Consider the following 22,002-nt stretch of genomic DNA (forward strand, 5'->3'; position numbering starts at 1 on the left):
TATTTAGATCAAATTTCTCATTATTTGAGATAATAATGAAACTTACACTAATTATACAAATGCTTTGTTCATTCATGTATTTTACAAGCTTTTTTTTTTTACATTTGCCATGTGTTCTGAAGTTGTCTAATACACTTTACCATCTTCTCAATGTCACTGTTTATTCCAATGTCCCACATTTCTCTTATACTCTTCCTCCATCCTTTACATACTAAATTTGTTGTTAATACAGTCTAAACAAATGACAATTAATATAATATCTCCATAGGTGCTTAAATATGCATCTCTAATATTTCAATCCCTAAGTCTATAAAATGCATTGTTACTAATATTACAAGCACTTAATAAAAAATGTATATTTAACTGCTAAATTGAATGTCAGTATCTTTGCTTTGGCCAAAAATGACAAGGAGAAATTTTAAGCTTTACAGAGACTCTTGCAAACTATTGCTGAAACAGGAATTCTACAGTTTTATTCAGTAGGCTGATCACTGATAGCCATGCCTTATATCAAATAAAAACACCTCAGACTGAGACATGAGAAATCAAATCGGGAAATGAATAAATGCGAACAGCCAAAATGAACAACCCTTAGAGTGTACAGTATCTCAATATCTGTAGGCTTATTTTATTTCATTGGCAATCTGGAGTATTTGCTGAAATCTGGATCAATGTTGAAATGGAGAAATAGTGATAACTGTACATGAATTAATTACCACTTGTTTAGTAAACAAAATCTTTTAAACATGAAGTTCTTGGGTCAGCAATCAAATGAAAAACAGAAATATCCTGCTATACACAGAGGCATACATTCAGATGTTTCTAACATTGACAAGAATATCACCCCTTAAGGGGCAGGAAGGGACTCTATCTTGAAATGGTTATTAGTGCCTCATATTTTGAATATGTTACCATCCAAAAACTTAGTTGCTTTTGGTTACTTCAATTAGTCCATAGGCCTACAGAGGTCCTCACAGTGGGACTTCTTAAATCAGTGATTCCTTGAAGTTTCTAAGGGTCAATCACCTCCTTAAAAGTAGAAGGTCATAACTGATGAGTATTTTAGGATACATGTTGGCCAATAGGTTTATCTCATATGTCAAATCCAGTGAATTCATACTAGCTGTCTAAAGTGATATATTAAGAATAACGCTGAGTTTCAGCATAAATATGATGATTACCTTTGGATGTCTACCAAGGAGGCAGAAAAAGAGATTTGTTTCATGAATACAGCAAGTTTTCTTACTCTTTTAAGTCAATTTAATACTTTATAGGATGCAGTGGAACTGGGAGAAAATGCAGTAACAAAACTCATTTTGTGAATACTTCCCATCTATATTTCACTCTTTTTTTTTCCCATCGCCTGTTCCCTTTCAGGTGGTTACAATGACTAGACATACCAGAGTAATAACAACCTGTAAACAGAAATGCTTCCATTGCTTAGCACTGATTTTGCCTTTTCCAAAATACTGATTCTTACTCATTTGTAGACAAAAGCATTGTTACAATTGGTAGCAGATTTAGTGGTTGTCTCTGAAAAACTATTGCTACTCTAATTTATACTGTTTTGCTGCAGCCACATATTGTGAATGGGATTGACTCCAGTTCCAAGGGAAAGAATGACTTCTAAATTAATCAAGGTAACTTTAACCCATTTTCCATGGTGATCAGTTTATGTAAACCTGGTGTAATCCAGTCAGCATAGTTGTTACCCTATTCACAAGAAATGATTCAAAATAAGCATAAGATCAATTCAGAATAAGATTTTTTTTTTTTTTTGGTTGCTGGGGCTTTCTAGCATCATTGCTGTCCTGAGAAAAGAGATCATCTCCTGCTTTGACAGAATTATGTACAGGTATGATTCCAGAACCTGCTGTCAGCATTTTTGTACCATGGAGGAATTCCACTAGTAAAAAGTCCAGCAGAGAGAGGGGCAGAGCTGAAAGGATAACAGAGAAGTAGATCTGTGTTTGAGCTCCTCGTGAAGCATGACTTTCCTAGACTTTTCACTTGCATGAGAAAAATAGAATTCCTTTATTTTTATTAAACATTTGCACATAGGTCTTTTCACTAATAGCAAACAAAATTGTTCTGATATGTATCTTTTTCAGTTTTGAAGGAAATGTCTTTAAAATGGATTACCCTTTCTCCTGTTTTCTTAAAAGTCAGTAATGATACAGATCACAATTCTTTTTCTTAATGACTCGGGAACATAATTATGATCGTTCATTATTATTTTATTTTAGAATGCAGAAATATTACCATTTGAACCTTCACTAAGTGATTCAAGGCCACTGTAATTTCAAATGTAATGAAGTCCTAAACCTTGATTTTGTAAAATTTAATTGACATATTAATAAATAAAACCTAATTGAGTCAAAGTAAATAGTTTTCCTATCATAATGCTTTCCTACAAAAATTTGTTGATTTCTTCAAATCTAATCCTTGCTCAGTTTCTGAAATTCAATTCAATGTCATAAAAATATTCATATTTTTGGAATAATTCATTCTATCCTAAAATACCAATTATCGTGAACTCTTCAAGAGAGACATTGGATAGTCAAATGATGACTATACTGGATGCTAAAAAAAATGGCAATTTTGAATATTTTCTATATCACACCAACAGCAGAATTTACAGGTCCAAGGATTATTTTAAAAAATACAGTAGACATTCATTCTTCTCTGGAAAAGAAGGTATACATACATACATACATATATTGATATAATTCAGTGCTTTCCAAGAAATAATACTGAGAGCAACTAGCACTGAAAGACCGTATCATTGATCAGCTAATACCACACTGTGTGTGTGTGCACATGTGCACGCGCACATGCACGCATGAGGGGGATCTTTTATTATTGTCACCCATGGGGTCAGTGGGTACTGTCCCCAGGACATTTAAGTATCATGATCAAAGTTCATTATAACAGACTCCAATAGACTGATCAGCGTCTTCTGGTTTGTTGTGTTATATTAGATATTTTTTTAGTAAGTGGTTATTGCCTGGGGATTTTAATTGTTTTTATTATACAGAGGCTTTGTTTCAACAGTACTTTTTGGAAGGACATTTGACCTGCCTACCTAGAGCTAATCTGTTATCCATTGACTACTCTGCCCTTTGCCTCTGTACTTCTACAGACCTTTGAGAATGATATTATCTGAGAATGGTATGAAAAGGCAAAGACTTTCTCATTCAAAGTGAGAAAAATTGCAGAAATCAACATTCACATTCACTTTCTACTTATGAATAGATCTCTGAAATAAGAAGGACTTGTATTTAGAGCATACAAAATTCAGTTATCATCAAAAAAAAGTTACTTTATGAGGCTACTGCTTCTTGAATTTGATATAAAAACTTCCTGAAGTAGGTTGACTGTCTTTAAAAGACTGTCATATTATTTACAGTTGATCACAGAGCTTCTTATTCTGATTTATATTACTAGTATAACTATATTCTGTAATAAACACATGTCAAAATCAGTTTTTACATATATATATATAAGAAAAATATATGCTCAGAAAATAACAGTTTTTCTACTTATTCCTATCTTAATATTCAATAATAACATTTAATATGTTGTAGCAGAATATCTACTTTGATGAATAACTTCTCTTTAAAAAGCAAGTCAAATTTTGACAAGCTTATATTGTGTGATAATTTGCTTTTGAGTAATAAAAACAAAAACAAAAAAGAGAAACTGATAGTATAAGGCATGACTTTAGAAGCTATAATATTTGTGCAGTATAATGAAACACCATAAACCAAACCTCTCTAGGCAAGAAGAAATATAATCAGCATATTCTCCAATTTTAGTAAATGAAGATATTGAGTTTAATTATACATTTATAAAGAAAAGACACACCTGTAATATTTCCCTTTCAAAGCATAAGAGGTTGGTTTTAATAGCCTATCATCTCCCTTGAGTGGCTCCAACCAAAATTCTTTATTACAAAGTACAGTCTCTGCATTGAAAATACATATTTGAGATGTTTTCTGGTTTAGCTCATGTCATGAACACTTAGAGTGTAGATCTCTATGGAGACATTTTGTATCTAGTAACAATAATTTGATACAGCAGAAAAGATTTCCAAAGTGTTTTTAAAAATAAAAACAAAAGCTTTAAATCCACAGCTTCAGAATAACCTCAAATGTACACATAAACAGGATTAAAGAATATCATTTTGTTTGCTTTACTAAGTAGACTACAATATTCTCATATTTTATCCAAACAATACATCAACATTAGAGATAGTTGGAAGACAATCAGATTTGCTCATTCAGATTAGATACCATAGCCAGGTTTTCTAAGCATTTAAAGAACTGCACCAGAAATTCTATTAGCTCATGAATACAACATGCCTTTGAAATTCAGGAAAAAGAGTAAAAGATATTTGGTCTCATCCCTTTCCTCTTACTTCATACAAGGCAACTGAGCTACATTTTTAAACTATAGCTGGGAATGACATCTCAAAAGAAGTAAAATCATTCTGTATTTTAGTCTGCCTCTCCATTCTGGAGTTATGAGTAGGTTCTTTTAAGTTTTCAGTTACCATGCTATAAGAATCTTAATATAACAACTGGTACAAACATATTTTAATAGTGACATTTAGAGATAACTGCAGATTCATATTTCATAAGTCATGTTTTAAAAATAATATATTAGCAGAATATGACTCCATTAATTAAAATGATGCTGGTTAATCATTTCTAATGAAGATTGACAGCCAAATGCAATTAATATTAACTGAAATGGTTAAAAGTTACAATTATTTAAATGTTTTTCATCATTAAGGACACCACCATTAGCCTTTGTCCACACCATTGAAAAACTGAGTTAAAATTTGTAGTTATAAGTAAGGGCAAATACAACTACATTGATAGAATATAAACTATGTAAGAATTATTAGCCTTGATTTCTAGGCTATACACAAATGCTGCCTTACTCTGCAATGTAATCTGACTCTGATACTTTCTCCATATATATAATGGAAATAAATATTATATTATGCCTACTGCTTTCTCTTTGTGATATTATAATGTCCAAATAATTTTAGTAAAAGGTCTCTATTTTGACATTATGTAAGAAAAAAAGAAATGTATATCCATTTAAGAATATTTTTAAAACCATATACAAATAAAATATTAATATTGTATATCCTATACTAATTAAACATAAAAGAACCATTTTTTTATAACGTGGGAAAAACAATGAAAGGACTAATAAACTGATATTTCTGGATGAATCTCACAAGCAGAATTAGGTCATATGCTGGTTTCCATGGTACCACATGTATAAGGTATTTTTTGTTTTACTGGATGTACAATTCATACTCAGAGGTTTTAAAATATAATATAGAGCATTTGGTGTTCCAGAGGAAAAGTACTATTAATTCAATAATATGACAGATAGTACCCTTTCTCTGCCACCCCAAATGCTCTATATTCGCATTTGATTTTAAAGTTCTTTCCTTCTAAACATAGCTGCATTAATTTAATTATTGAATGTCTATTATTGTAAACTTTTAGCAAGAAAATGATAATAAAATATATTAAATCCCAAAACACATAAAATAAATACAGGACACTACATCATAGAAAAGTAGATCAGAGAAAGGGGTACCAAGCTGGGTGAAGCTATTTATGGAAAATAGCAGAAAACTGAGGAACAGGCATAAATGAAGAGAAAAACAATTTTAAATTTCCAAATAATTGGTTCAAAAGTTATAGTAAATGAGCAGTTGATTGGGTGAATATACTTTTTGTCAATTAAAAAAATGTGGTAAAACACACATAACTTAAAATTTACCATCTTAACTACTTTTAAGTGTACAGTTCAGTGATATTAAATACATTCATAATGTATAATCATCACCACTATCCATCTCCATATCTGTTTTCACCTTTTAAAGCTGAAACTCTATACCCATTAAAGAGTCAACTCCCCACTCTCTTCTCCCCCTCACTCCTGGAAACCACCATTCTGCTTTCTGTCTCTGTGATTATGACTTATCCTAGGAATCTCATGTAAGTGGAACCATATAGTATTTTTCTTTTGGTGACTGGCTTATTTCACTTAGCATAGTGTCCTCAAGGTTTATCCATATTGTAGCAAATGTCAGAGTTTCCTATTTTTAGAGGTTGAATCATATTCTGTTGTATGTACACACCACATTTTGCTTATCCATTCATCCATCTATGGACACTTGGGCTGTTTCCACATTTTAGCCATTGTGAATAATGCTACTATCAATATACATGTACAAATATCTCTTCAAGATGCCACTTTCAATTATTTGGGGTATATAGCAAGGAGTGGAATTGGTGGATCATGTGGTAACCCTATTTTTAATTTTTTGAGGAGCTGCCATGTTGTTTTCCACAGCAGCACTACTATTTTATATTCCCACCAACAGTTCATGAGGGTTCCAATTTCTCCAAATCCTCACCAACACTTGTTATGTTCTGCTTTGTTTTGTTTTATCTTTTGATATTAGCCATCCTAATGGGTACAAGGTGGTGTGTGGATATGCTTTGGAACATTTCTCCTTCTTAGAATAGCATCATCCTGTAGATTTAATGGAACACTCTACCCTGGGTTGTTTGTCCTCTCCATTTTCTTTTTGTCCTCATCATGAATACTGTCAGGGTAACATCATCTTTATCATCAGTGATGATGAAAACATTCCATAACATATGCTATTCAGTGCAGTAGTCACTTCCCATATGTGATTACTACGCATGTGAATTGTAGCTAATGAGATGGAGAAAATGAAATTCTAATTTCATTTAATTAATTTTTAATTTAATTTAAATCCACATGTGACTAGTGGTTATTATATCAGATAATGCATTTCTAGATCCTACTTCTTCCTGAGCTCTAACCTCATGTACCCAACTGCTTCCTTGACATATCTGCCTAGATGCATTATAGTAAACAAAATTCCACATATCCATTGTCAAACTCATTATCACTTTCTTCAGGCCAGCCCCTAATGTAGTTAATTCAATAATATCAACTTTGTCCAAGATAGAATTATTCAAATGATTCTTTACTATTCATTCTGCTTCATGTTCCATATCCAGTAAATCATATATCCTGTGCATATCCAGTGCTAGAAGTATCTCTTAAATCTATCTTCTCTTTTCTAAACTACACATCATCATTTCTTGCACACTACTACCAACAACCTACTCCTTAAGGAACTCTCAAGGGAAATTCACTGATATTAAGATAAAGTTAAAATTCTTAAATTCCTCAAGCATCACCTCTCTGGTGAATTCTTCAAGTCTCATAGAGGTAAAATCTTCATCTTCTTCACTCCCATATGTTGCCCATATTATTATCCTCTCTTTTAGTATGTTATATTGAAATGATTTGCTTACCTTGGACCCACTCCTGTATGTTAATTGTTTGTTTTTTATTTCAAGTGTTTTGCTTCATCCTTGGCTTACAGTAGGCTACTAGAATGCTTAGATATCTAATAACAATATATGAGCTAAATGCTGATGATTTAGAAATATAATGAGAAAAGTCCTAGGTGTAGAAGGAGAAATAAGCCTATTTCAAAACATGAATCCATGATGATTTTTATTCATTTATTAAAGGATTAAGTAGCTAAGATTTATATTGGTATTTCATTCATGTTTAGTCTTTGGAAGAATTAGTTTGGTCTCTATGATAATTTTTTTTAAAATGCTATTTTTTAAGGTAATTATAGAGGATAAGAAAACATATTCAACATCGATGTAAGGTGCAACCCTTCAGCAGCTTTATACTGTACCACCTGACTGTCCCTGAATCCATGATAAATTACATATTTTGACATCAATATTGAGACTTATTCATTGTTTTCTTGGTTTCATGCTTCATATCAAAAAGACAAATGTCAAGATAAATTCAAACTTTGTAAAACATTTTTTTTTAAAAAAAAGGAACTACAGGACAACATTGGAAAACTACTTACTAGGATTCAACTAACAGCTCACATCCCATGTATGAGTGTGGTTTATTTACTTTTTTTTTTTTTTTTTTTTTTTCCGTACGCGGGCCTCTCACTGTTGTGGCCTCTCCCGTTGCAGAGCACAGGCTCCGGATGCGCAGGCCCAGCGGCCATGGCTCACGGGCCCAGCCGCTCCACGGCATATGGGATCCTCCCAGACCGGGGCACGAACCCGTATCCCCTGCATCGGCAGGCGGACTCTCAACCACTGCGCCACCAGGGAGGCCCTATTTACTTTTAATTTATTTTTAATTCAGAAAAGCACTAATGATAAATTATTAACATTTTAATGCTTAGAAATTGTAATTTAATTTGACATAAATTATATTTGTGGTATATAACAAAGGTCTAGAAGGCAGTTATTAATTTGGAAAAAAACAACAGATTGTATTATATGAACATTTCTATGAGATGTATATTTTTGTATTTAATTAGATAACAATAAATATATGATTGTGTTATAGTGTTGTATATCAAGTTTAAACTTTTATTGGGAAAATAAGGAATAGTATCTTCAGTATTTCCATTGTTTCTGATTTCTTAAAAATGTTTTAGTATTGATATAGTAGCAAGAATAACCGTGCTTTATCATTTTATGAAGGTGTTCCTCATATTTCATATCATTTTCATAATTTACAGTGACAGAATTTAAACCTATCTATATCTTTCTATTCAAAATCCAGCACTATTTCTATAATATCACACTACTATGTGGATTATAATAAACATGTGATATACTGTGATAATACCACTATTATCCTTACTGAAACAAAATATTCTAAAGACCTCAACCCTTCACAAATTAAATTTTATACTCCATTTATACACATTAACTTATCACTATATTCTCAGCATTTAATTAATTAATTTAGTTATATGCTTTCATATCTAAGTTGGTTTTTTTCCCCTCTCTTTTCTTTAAGGTAAAAGCTAAATGTAGAAAATGCAAATAAGGGACTATTTTGAAGACATTAGCACTAGTATTCTTTAATGTGTCAATAATTATACTCAATTATATACATATTGCATTTCTGCAGAAAATGTACGCACCATCTTTTCAATCTCAGAGAATACTAGTGCGGAAATCCATTATGACTGTACCACTTCTTGATGTAGAAAATAAAGTTCTACTAAATAATATAACAAGTTGGGAGTCAAGATAGAACTAAAATCCATATTTCCTAGTTTTGTGCTCTGGTCAACCCCTCTATATTTATACTTTCATTTTGTTGTTGATCAAAGAAAATCTGATTTTAAAACAAAGTGTCTATTAAAAACTTTTTTTTTTATGGTTCAACAAGTTCCTATATTGGTGAAATAAGACTGAACTTCTGAAGCACAATTTCTTCCCTTGGCCTGACTCTACAACATGGGTGGTTACCACAGGTAATGTGCTGACTGGGGAAACAGTATCAACATTAGGTAAATATATGCCATCATTAAAAAATGTCATAGAACACCTACTTCTGCACTTTAGATTTTAATTTTTCATACACATAGAATTCTTTCCACCATCCATTTAATGGGTTAAACATCTGTTTACACAAGAAATATATTTGAAAATACATGTAGAAATTGTACCAATATCTGTGCATAAATTTGTGTCTTCTTTCAAATGGCCTCTTATTTTCTGTTTCACACTAAGTACTGATCTCATATTTATGTGTCAGGCCATATTCTATGCTCCCCTACTCCCTTCTGACCCATCCATCCTTGCTTCCCAACATTCTCTCAGGAGTTGTAGGATGGCCGAGAACTCATGTAGCAAGAATCAGTGAGTGTTTATACCTCTAAAATCAAAACCTTAGAATTTTCTCTGCCTAGGAATTTCATGTGCTAGACATTATCATCTCATTATATACATGATATCAATATGTTCTCAAACTGCCCCTTCTATAAAAATCCGTGAATTTCCTGATCCACAGAGAAAAGCAGGAAAATTGGAGAAAGTATTATTCTTTCATTGCCCTAAAAATCCTCTAATGCTTTACTTAAAAATAAGTATGTAAACCTAGGCTCTAAGTATCCATAACATTTGAACAAATATATACATATATATACATACATATAAACACACACACATCCTCATCCAAATGTATATAGATATATATACTCAAATAGATATATATATAGATAGATAGATAGATATAGATATAGGTGTCAGATTTGTATCTCTCTCTCTCTCTCTCTCTCTCTCTCTCTCTCTCTCTCTCCCTCTTCTTTGCACATCAGGAGTACAGTTAAGATTTTAAATGCTAAAGAGTTATTATTTGGGGGCCACATCTATCTTACTATATCCAAATAAGAATGAATAATGATGGATATATTCAAAACTAAATCAAGGAACTAGATTAGACTGGAAAGGAAAGAACTATAAATGTAGTTAAAATTCAGAAATCTTGAGCTTAGGGGAATTTAACATAAAATATGGTCCAAACTCTACTTATTTTAAAAGTTCAGAAAAAAACAAACATACACATCTCTTAAATGCGAGGGTAGACCTAAAATTTTAGTTTTTGTATTCTGAACTCATTCCATTGCCACTCATTGAGTTCAGTTATTTTACCACAATTCCTCTTTCTAAAGCAGAAAAAGAGCCTTGTAAATTTTCACTAAGAAGATTTAAGAATGATTCAATCTTTCAACTAAGCATATATAAATATGAATTATTTTAAGTGTACCGAAATGCCAATATTCTGTACAAATTCTATCCCCCAAAGACTGGTTATGACTGGTTAAATCAATTGTTGGTAAATGTAAAAATTCACATAATGTCATATGATCTCAGAACATTAAACTTATTTGCTCCATACCGTAGGATTTAATTTTCTTCATTCTATAAACTCACAGTCAAGTATATATCATAAAAATAGGTATGAGCATCATCGAATAAAAGCAATTATTGTAAATTCAGTCTAACTTTTTCTTTAAGAAAAAGAGCCATTTTTTTTTACCGCAACAATAAAGTACCACAAAAAACAATGTACCTTAAATATTGAAAGAAAACTTTTAAGATACAGAAATTCAATGACTCATTTTGTATTGCCCTTAATCTAAAGTAAAGGGAGTATACTTGAGAATATACCACAAGTCTACTTTCAGATTAAGAATTTTATTAAGAATTTTTTTCAGTGGTATATATACAATGGGACTACTCAGCCATAAAAAAAGAATAAAATTTTGCCATTAGCATCAACCTGGATGGACTTGGAGGGCATTATGCTAAGTGAGATAAGTCAGACAAATACTGTATGATATCACTTATATGTGGAATCTAAAAAACACAACAAACTAATGAATATAACAAAAAAGAAGCAGGCTCACAGATATAGAGAACAAACTGTGGTTACCAGTGGGGAGAGGGCACAAGGAGGAGAAATAAAAGGGCATGGGAGTAAGAGTTACACCTATTATGTATAAAATAAGCTACCAGGATATATTGTACAACACAAGGAATATAGCTGACATTTTATAATAACCGTAAATGGAGTATAACCTTTAAAAATTGTGAATCACTATTGTACACCTGTAATGTACAAAATATTGCACAAATGTACTTCAATTAAAAAATAATTGATTTTTTAATACAAATCATCAGTTATCAGTCTGTATGATCTTGATTGAGTTGCTTATCATCTTAACTCCTTAGTAAAATAATAGGAGGTACTACAAATCCTTTCTAGTATATTCTACAAATGAATATGAATATATATATATATATATATATATATATATATATATATTTCTCTTGATTGATTATTTTCCTTTCCTCCTTCTACTAACAGAAAGAACAAAACTTTCTCAATCTTTTCATGAATGCATTCCTCTCCTACCTTGGTGATGGTCTCGTGAAGTCTGAAAAAAGGATCCATTTCTTCAATTTTTGTTGCACGTTTAGGGAAAAAGCCTTCAGAGAGAAAACTTGGACCCTGTGGAAAACCAGAAAATAAACATTTTAAACTCTTCATTGATTTTGTTTTTCAAGTGCTTATTGGATTTTCTTTAAAGATTCCAAAGGACTCTAAATTGCTGTAAGGTTTCTGTTGATTGTTGGACTTCATTCTGCTGATATAATTAACCAGTCAAAAAATATTTATAAATTAAAATGATTAGACTTCTGTAATACTTGACATTATTTGTTTTTACCAAAGAATGTTTTCTTACTCAGAAGAGATCATTATTTGCAGTTCACTCTTTTATTTTTCAAATGCAGACTTAGTGTAGAGTAAGATACCTACTTTGACTGCAAAACCCATATCTAAAACCCCTTCTCTATTTTATATATTAAATTTTATGCTTTGGGCCGAGGGGGAAGATGGCAGAAGAGTAAGATGTGGAGATCACCTTCCTCCCCACAGATACACCAGAAATACATCTACATGTGGAACAACTCCTACAGAACACCTACTGAACACTGGCAGAATACCTCAGACCTCCCAAAGGCAAGAAACTCCCCACATACTTGGGTAGGGCAAAAGGAAAAATAATAAACAGAGACAAAAGGATAGGGACGGGACCTGCACCAGTGGGAGGGAGCCATGAAGGAGGAAAGGTTTCCACACACTAGAAGCCCCTTCGCGGGTGGAGACTGCGGGTGGCGGAGGGGGGAAGCTTCGGAGTAGCGGAGGAGAGGGCAGCAACAGGGGTGTGGAGGGCAAAGCGGAGAGATTCCCACACAGAGGATCAGTGCTGACAGGCACTCACCAGCCCGAGAGGCTTGTCTGCTCACCCGCCAGGGCAGGCGGGGCTGGGAGCTGAGGCTCGGGCTTTGGTCGGAGCGCAGGGAGGTGACTGGGGTTGGCGGCATGAACACAGCCTGCAGGGGGTTCGTGCACCACAGCTACCCGGGAGAGAGTCCGGGGAAAAGTGTGGACCTGCCGAAGAGGCAAGAGACTTTTTCTTCCCTCTTTGTTTCCTGATGCGTGAGGAGAGGGGACTAAGAACGCTGCTTAAAGGAGCTCCAGAGATGGGCGTGAGCTGCGGCTAACAGCGCGGACCCCAGAGACGGGCATAAGACACTAAGGCTGCTGCTGCAGCCACTAAGAAGTCTGTGTTCAACCACAGGTCACTCTCCATACCTCCCTTACGGGGAGCCTGTGCAGCCCGCCACTGCCAGGGTCCCGGGTTCCAGGGACAACTTCCCTGGGAGAACGCACGGCGTGCCTCAGGCTGGTGCAACATCACGCCGGCCTCTGCCGCTGCAGTCTCGGCCCGCACTCCATACCCCTCCCCCCCCGACCTGACTGAGCCAGAGTCCCCGAAGCAGCTGCTTCTTTAACCCCATCCTGTCTGAGCGAAGAACAGATGCCCTCCAGCGACCTACACACAGAGGCGGGGCCAAATCCAAAGCTGAGCCCCGGGAGCTGTGAGAACAAAGAAGAGAAAAGGAAATCTCTCCCAGCAGCCTCAGAAGCAGCGGATTAAAGCTCCACAATCAACTTGACGTACCCTGCATCTGTGGAATACATGAATAGATGACGAATCATCCCAAGTTGAGGAGGTGGACTTTGAGAGCAAGATTTATCATTTTTTCCCCTTTTCCTCTTTTTGTGAGTGTATGTGTGTATGCTTCTGTGTGATTTTGTCTGTATAGCTTTCCTTCCACCATTTGTGCTAGGGTTCTATCTGTCCTTTTTTTTTTTCTTTTTTAATAATTATTTTATATTTTAATAACTTTATTTTATCTTACTTTATTTTACTTTATCTTGTTCCTTCCTTTCTTTCTTTCCTTCCTTCCCTCCTTTAGACAATGAATCACACCAAATTGAGGAGGTGGACTTTGAGAGCAAGATGTATGATTTTTTCCTCTCTTCCTCTTTTTGTAAGTGCATATGTGTATGCTTCGTTGTGAGATTTTGTCTGTATAGCTTTGATTCCACCATCTGTCCTAGGGTTCTATTTGTCCATTTTTTATGTCTTTGTTTTCTTTAATTTTTGTTTCTTAATAATTATTTTTTATTTTAATAACTTTATTTTATTTTATCTTACTTTATTTTATTTTACTTTATCTTCTTTCTTTCTTTCTTTTCCTTCCTTCCCTCCTTCCTTCCTTCCTTCTTGCCTCCCTCCCTCTTTGCTTCCCTCCCTCCCTCCTTCCCTCCCTCCCTCCCTCCATTCTTTCTTCTTTCTTTCTTTCTTTCTTTCTTTCTCTCTGTCTTTCTTTCTTCTTCTACTAATTCTTTCTTTCTACTTTTCCTCCATTTTATTCTGAGCCATGTGAATGAAAGGCTCTTGGTGCTGCAGCCAGGAGTCAGTGCTGGGCCTCTGAGGTGGGAGAGCCAACTTCAGGACACTGGTCCAAAAGGGACCTCCCAGCTCCATATAATATCAAATGGCTAAAATCTCCTAGAGATCTCCATCTCAACACCAGCACCCAGCTTCACTCAACGACCAGCAAGCTACAGTGCTAGACACCCTATGCCAAACAACTAGCAAGACAGTAACAAAACCCCACCCATTAGCAGAGAGGCTGCCTAATATCATAAGTCCACAGACACACTAAAACACACCACCAGACGTGGAGCAGCCCACCAGAAAGACAAGACCCAGCCTCATCCACAAGAAGACAGGCACTAGTCCCTTCCACCAGGAAGGAAGCCTACACAACCCACTGAACCAACCTTAGCCACTGGGGACAGACACCAAAAACAATGGGAACTACGAACCTGCAAGCTGCAAAAAGGAGACCCCAAACACAGTAAGATAAGCAAAATGAGAAGACAGAAAAACACACAGCAGGTGAAGGAGCAAGATAAAAACCCACCAGACCTATCAAATGAAGAGGAAGTAGGCAGTCTACCTGAAAAAGAATTCAGAATAAAGACAGTAAAGATGATCCAAAATCTTGAAAATAGAATAGACAATATGGAAGAAACAATTAACAAAGACCTAGAAGAACTAAAAATGAAACAAGCAATGATGAACAACACAATAAATGAAATTAAAAATACTCTAGATGGGATCAATAGCAGAATAACTGAGGCAGAAGACTGGATAAGTGACCTGGAAGATAAAATAGTGGAAATAACTACTGCAGAGCAGAATAAAGAAAAAAGAATGAAAAGAACACAGGACAGTCTCAGAGACCTCTGGGACATTAAACGTACCAACATTCGAATTATAGGGGTCCCAGAAGAAGAAGAGAAAAAGAAAGGGACTGAGAAAATTTTTCAAGAGATTATAGTTGAAAACTTCCCTAATATGGGAAAGGAAATAGTTAACCAAGTCCAGGAAGCACAGACAGTCCCATACAGAATAAATCCAAGGAGAAATATGCGAAGACACATATTAATCAAACTGTCAAAAATTAAACACAAAGAAAACATATTAAAAGCAGCAAGGGAAAAACAAATAAAACACAAGGGAATCCCCATAAGGTTAGCAGCTGATCTTTCAGCAGAAACTCTGCAAGCCAGAAGGGACTGGCAGGACATATTTAAAGTGATGAAGGAGAAAAACCTGCAACCAAGATTACTCTACCCAGCAAGGATCTCATTCATATTTGATGGAGAAATTAAAATATTTACAGACAAGCAAAAGCTGAGAGAGTTCAGCACCACCAAACCAGCTTTACAGCAAATGCTAAAGGAACTTCTCTAGGCAAGAAACACAAGAGAAGGAAAAGACCTACAATAATGAACTCAAAACAATTAAGAAAATGGGAATAGGAACATACATATTGATAATTAGTTTAAATGTAAACGGACTACATGCTCCCATCAAAAGACACAGATTGGCTGAATGGATACAAAAACAGACCCATCTATATGCTGTCTACAAGAGACCCACTTCAGACCTAGAGACACATACAGACTGAAAGTAAGGGGATGGAAAAAGTTATTCCATGCAAATGGAAACCAAAAGAAAGCTGGAGTAGCAGTTCTCATATCAGACAAAATAGAATTTAAAATAAAGACTATTAGAAGAGAAAAAGAAGGACATTACATAATGATCAATGGATCAATCCAAGAAGAAGATATAACAATTGTAAATACTTATGCACCCAACATAGGAGCACCTCAATACATAAGGCAAATACTAACAGCCATAAAAGGGGAAATGGACAGTAACACATTCATAGTAGGGGACTTTAACACCCCACTTTCAGCAATGGACAGATCATCCAAAATGAAAATAAATAAGGAAACACAAGCTTTAAATGATACAATAGACAAGATGGACTTCATTGATATTTAAAGGATATTCCATCCAAAAACAAAAGAATACACATTTTTCTCAAGTGCTCATGGAACATTCTCCAGGATAGATCATATCTTGGGTCTCAAATCAAGCATTGGTAAATTAAGAAAATTGAAATTGTATCAAGTATCTTTTCCGACCACAACACTATGAGACTAGATATGAATTATAGGAAAATATACGTAAGAAATACAAACACACGGAGGCTAAACAATACACTACTTAATAACGAAGTGATCACTGAAAGAATCAAAGAGGAGCTCAAAAAATACCTAGAAACAAATGACAATGGAGACATGATGACCCAAAACCTATGGGATGCAGCAAAAGCAGTTCTAAGAGGGAAGTTTATAGCAACACAATCCTACCTTAAGAAACGGGAAACATCTCAAATAAACAACCTAACCTTGCACCTAAAGCAATTAGAGAAAGAAGAACAACAAAAACCCAAATTTAGCAGAAGGAAAGAAATCATAAAAATAAGATCAGAAATAAATGAAAAAGAAATGAAGGAAATGATAGCAAAGATCAATAAAACTAAGAGCTGGTTCTTTGAGAAGATAAACAAAATTGATAAACCATTAGCCAGACTCATCAAGAAAAAAAGGGAGAAGACTCAAATCAATAGAATTAGAAATGAAAAAAGGAGAAGTAACAACTGACACTGCAGAAATACAAAAGATCATGTGAAATTACTACAAGCAACTCTATGCCAATAAAAGGGACAACCTGGAAGAAATGGACAAATTCTTAGAAATGCACAACCTGCCAAGACTGAATCAGGAAGAAATAGAAAATATGAACAGACCAATCACAAGCACTGAAATTGAAACTGTGATTAAAATCTTCCAACAAACAAAAGCCCAGAACCAGATGGCTTCACAGGTCAATTCTATCAAGCATTTAGAGAAGAGCTAACACCTATCCTTCTCAAACTCTTCCAAAACATAGCAGAGGGAGGAACACTCCCAAACTCATTCTACGAGGCCACCATCACCTTGATACCAAAACCAGACAAGGATGTCACAAAGAAAGAAAACTACAGGCCAATATCACTGATGAACATAGATGCAAAAATCCTCAACAAAATACTAGCAAACAAAATCCAAGAGCACATTAAAAGGATCATACACCATGATCAACTGGGATTTATTCCAGGAATGCAAGGATTCTTCAATATATGCAAACCAATCAACGTGATACACCATATTAACAAATTGAAGGAGAAAATCCATATGATCATCTCAATAGATGCAGAGAAAGCTTTCGACAAAATTCAGCGCCCATTTAGGATAAAAAACCCTCCAGAAAGTAGGCATAGAGGGAACTTTCCTCAACATAATTAAGGCCATATATGTCAAACCCACAGCCAATATCGTCCTCAATGGTGACAAACTGAAAGCCTTTCCATTAAGATGAGGAACAAGGCAAGGTTGCCCACTCTCACCACTCTTATTCAACATAGTTTTGGAAGTTTTAGCCACAGCAATCAGAGAAGAAAAGGAAATAAAAGGAATCCAAATTGGAAAAGAAGAAGTAAAGCTTTCAATGTTTGTAGATGACATGATACTATACATAGAGAATCCTAAAGATGCTACCAGAAAACTACTAGAGCTAATCAATGAATTTGGTAAAATAGCAGGATACAAAATTAATGCACAGAAATCTCTGGCACTCCTATACACTAATGCTGAAAAATCTGAAAGTGAAATCAAGAAAACACCCCCATTTACCACTGCAACAAAAAAAATAAAATATCTAGGAATAAACCTACCTAAGGAGACAAAAGACCTGTATGCAGAAAATTATAAGACACTGATGAAAGAAATTAAAGATGATAAAACTAGATGGAGAGGTATACCACATTCTTGGATTGGAAGAATCAACATTGTGAAAATGACTCTGCTACCCAAAGCAATCTACAGATTCAATGCATTCCCTATCAAACTACCACTGGCATTTTTCACAGAACTAGAACAAAAAATTTTACAATTTGTATGGAAACACAGAAGACCCCGAATTGCCAAAGCAATCTTGAGAATGAAAAATGGAGCTGGAGGAATCAGGCTCCCTGACTTCAGACTATACTACAAAGCTACAGTAATCAAGACAGTATGGTACTGGCACAAAAACAGAAAGATAGATCAATGGAACACGATAGAAAGCCCAGAGATAAACCCATGCACATATGGTCACCTTATCTTTGATAAAGGAGGCAGGAATGTACAGTGGAGAAAGGACAGCCTCTTCAATAAGTGGTGCTGGGAAAACTGGACAGCTACATGGAAGAGTATGAGATTAGATCACTCCCTAACACCATATACCAAAATTAACTCAAAATGGATTAAAGACCTAAATGTAAGGCCAGAAACTATCAAACTCTTAGAGAAAAACATAGGCAGAACACTCTATGACATAAATCACAGCGAGATCCTTTTTGACCCACCTCCTAGAGAAATGGAAATAAAAACAAAAGTAAACAAGTGGGATCTAATGAAACTTCGAAGCTTTTGCACAGCAATGGAAACCATAAAAAAGATCAAAAGACAACCCTCAGAGTGGGAGAAAATATTTGCAAATGAAGCAACTGACAAAAGATTAATCTCCAAGATTTACAAGCAGCTCATACAGCTCAATAACAAAAAAACAAACAACCCAATCCAAAAATGGGCAGAAGACATAAATAGACATTTCTCCAAAGAAGATATACAGACTGCCAACGAACACATGAAAGAATGCTCAACATCATTAATCATTAGAGAAATGCAAATCAAAACTACAATGAGATATCATCTCACACCAGTCATAATGGCCATCATCAAAAAATCTAGAAACACTAAATGCTGGAGAAAGTGTGGAAAAAAGGAACACTCTTGCACTGCTGGTGGGAATGTGAATTGGTACAGCCACTATGGAGAACAGTATGGAATTTCCTTAAAAAACTACAAATAGCACTACCATATGGCCCAGCAATCCCACTACTGGGCATATACCCTGAGAAAACCATAATTCAAAAAGAGTCATGTATCAAAATGTTCATTGCAGCTCTATTTAGAATAGCCCAGAGATGGAAACAACCTAAGTATCCATCATCGGATGAATGGTTAAAGAAAATGTGGCACATATATACAATGAAATATTACTCAGCCATAAAAAAAAATGAAATTGAGCTATTTGTAATGAGGTGGATAGACCTAGAGTCTGTCAGAGTGAAGTAAGTCAGAAAGCAAAAGACAAATACCCTATGCTAACACATATATATGGAATTTAAGAAAAAAAAAATTATGAAGAACCTAGTGGTAAGACAGGAATAAAGACACAGACCTACTTGAGAATGGACTTGAGGATATGGGGAGGGGGAAGGGTAAGCTGTGACAAAGTGAGAGAGTGGCATGGACATATATACACTACCAACTGTAAAATAGATAGCTAGTGGGAAGCAGCTGCATAGCACAAGGAGATCAGCTCGGTGCTCTGTGACCACCTAGAGGGGTGGGATAGGGAGGGTGGGAGGCAGGGAGACGCAAGAGGGAAGAGATATGGGAACATATGTATATGTATAACTGATTCACTTTGTTACCAAGCAGAAAATAACACACCATTGTAAAGCAATTATACTCCAATAAAGATTTAAAAAAAATTATGCTTAAAGACTGGTAGAATGGAATGTTTTTAATAAAAAAAAATGTCTAGTCAACAGGGTGCATAATATTTTAAATACTGCAAAACTTACTTCAAAACAATAGTAGGATATGTTTTGAGTAGAATGGCCTCATGGCTTTATGTCCTGCCAATAATGTAGTAACGTTGTATCAGACTCTTAGCGTTAAGATGGTTGAAATTAATCAAGTTATTGTAATTAATCATTCTGTACTTGCAGGTGCAGATAAATTTCAGGATGCAAGAGGACACGGGAAGTTGATAAGGTAGCTATCTTCTATGGTCTGAATATTTATGTCCCCCCCATTCATATGCTGAAATCCTAATGTCCAAAGTAACAGTATTAGGAGGTGGGGCCTTAGGGATGTGATTAGGTCATGAGGGCTTTGTTCTCATAACTGGAACTAGTGTTCTTATAAAAGAGACATCACAGAACTCCCTAGCCCCTTATGTGAGGATACAATAAGAATTCTGCAACCTGGAGGAGGGCTCTCACCTAACCATGCTGGCACTCTGATCTTGGACTTCCAGCCACCAGAACTTAAGAAATAAATTTTTGTTGTTTACAAGCCACTCAGTCTGTGGTACTTTGTTATAACAGCTCAAATGGACTAAGACAATACCTAAAACAATGCTCTGTTATCAACATTATAAGTATACTATGAAACAATTATTATCTACATATAATTTTCATTTGAAAACCCGAAGTAACTAAACTTATTTGTCTTAAAAAATATAAGATTGGGACAGAATATATGTACTTATGCAGGTGATAGATATACAGAAAGAAAGAAAAATAGATGGTAGATATATAGGTAGGTAAATTTTTCAAAATCTATCATGGGAAAGATAGATTAAATCAAGTCTACACCAACAATAACCACATAGGATAACAAATTTAATTTGAATTCTATTAGAACTACTTATTAGAGTAATCCAACAACAGAACAGACTACATTGGGATATATCAATAGTGGGAAAGAAAGTTAGGATGCTGTAGTTGATAGACTCAGAAGTCATACACATGAGAAATGAAAGCAATGTAACTGTAAGTCTTCATATATTAAATAATTCTGTGATCAAGCAGACACTTAAGCCCCTCTTTTGAACAATACTGTGATTAAAAAAATAAAGTAATTTAGCTGTTTGCTCCAGGATATATGCACTTTTCGATAATAAGACCATGAATCAACCAAATAGCTTACCTATCAAGACTAACGCTTATTTGTCAAAACTTGTTTATGTTCCTCTCCTCATTTTACCTACCAATCTAAAAGTAATTTTAGAAACTGCCCAGTTCCAACCAGTATTCCAGTTTTTAAGACCTGCCATAAAACCACACAGCCAAGGCCTAAAATATCATAAATGCCCTTTCCTAATTTCTCCCCAGTTTGAGAGACTACTAAAACTCAGTGCTATGGGTTGAATAATTCATATGTGAAATCCTAACCTTTAGTACCTCAGAATGTGATCTTATTTAGAAATAGGTCACTGCATAAATAACTAAGTTAGAATGAGGTCATACTGGAATAGAGTTGGTCTCTAGTACAATGTGACTGGTGTCCTTATAAAAAGAGGAAATTTAGAGACAAGTTTGTACACAGGGAGAAAAGCATTCAAACATGAAGCCACAGATTGGAGTGATGTGTCTACAAGCCAAAGAACTCAAAAGATTGCCTCAAAATCACCAGAAACTGGTGAAGAGGCTTGGAACTGATTCTCTGTCACAGACCTCAGGAAAAACCAACCCTGATAACACCTTAAAATGTTAAGACAATATATGTCTGTTGTATAAGTCACTCAATCTTTTGTGCTTTGTTATGGCAACCCTAGGAAACTAATACACTCAGTCAAGGTGGTATTCTTCTTTACTGAAATAGGTCTAATACACTTAATTTTGTTTATCAACAGGGTTTTGTGGAGGTATTTTGGGCAGTCAACATAGAAATAGGTTAAAATTTTGGTTTTGCCACTTAACAGTTGTGCCATATTAAGCATCTTAATCTCCCAAGGATTAGTTACAGCATCTAAGAAATTTGGAGAATAACATATATTTCACAGAGGTGTTGTGAACAGTCCAATCCTGCTACATAGGAGACACTATGTTAATAACATTGATGATGTTGATAAAAACAATC

General features: G+C 34.8%; 1 protein-coding gene across 8 annotated transcripts in view; it reads right to left on the reverse strand.

Annotated features, from left to right (window-relative positions):
* The window catches only part of NAALADL2 (N-acetylated alpha-linked acidic dipeptidase like 2), a 1,538,215-nt gene that overhangs the window by 188,467 nt on the left and 1,327,746 nt on the right, over positions 1 to 22,002 (reverse strand). For all 8 annotated transcript variants that reach the window (XM_082624729.1, XM_082624727.1, XM_082624728.1 and 5 more), the window contains one exon: positions 11,839 to 11,934. In XM_082624729.1, the coding sequence (XP_082480855.1) occupies positions 11,839 to 11,934 (96 nt within the window). The remainder of the gene's footprint in view (positions 1 to 11,838; positions 11,935 to 22,002) is intronic.

Source organism: Mesoplodon mirus, assembly GCF_964341445.2.
Source record: "Mesoplodon mirus genome assembly, chromosome: 6".
NCBI classification, from domain to species: domain Eukaryota; kingdom Metazoa; phylum Chordata; class Mammalia; order Artiodactyla; family Ziphiidae; genus Mesoplodon; species Mesoplodon mirus.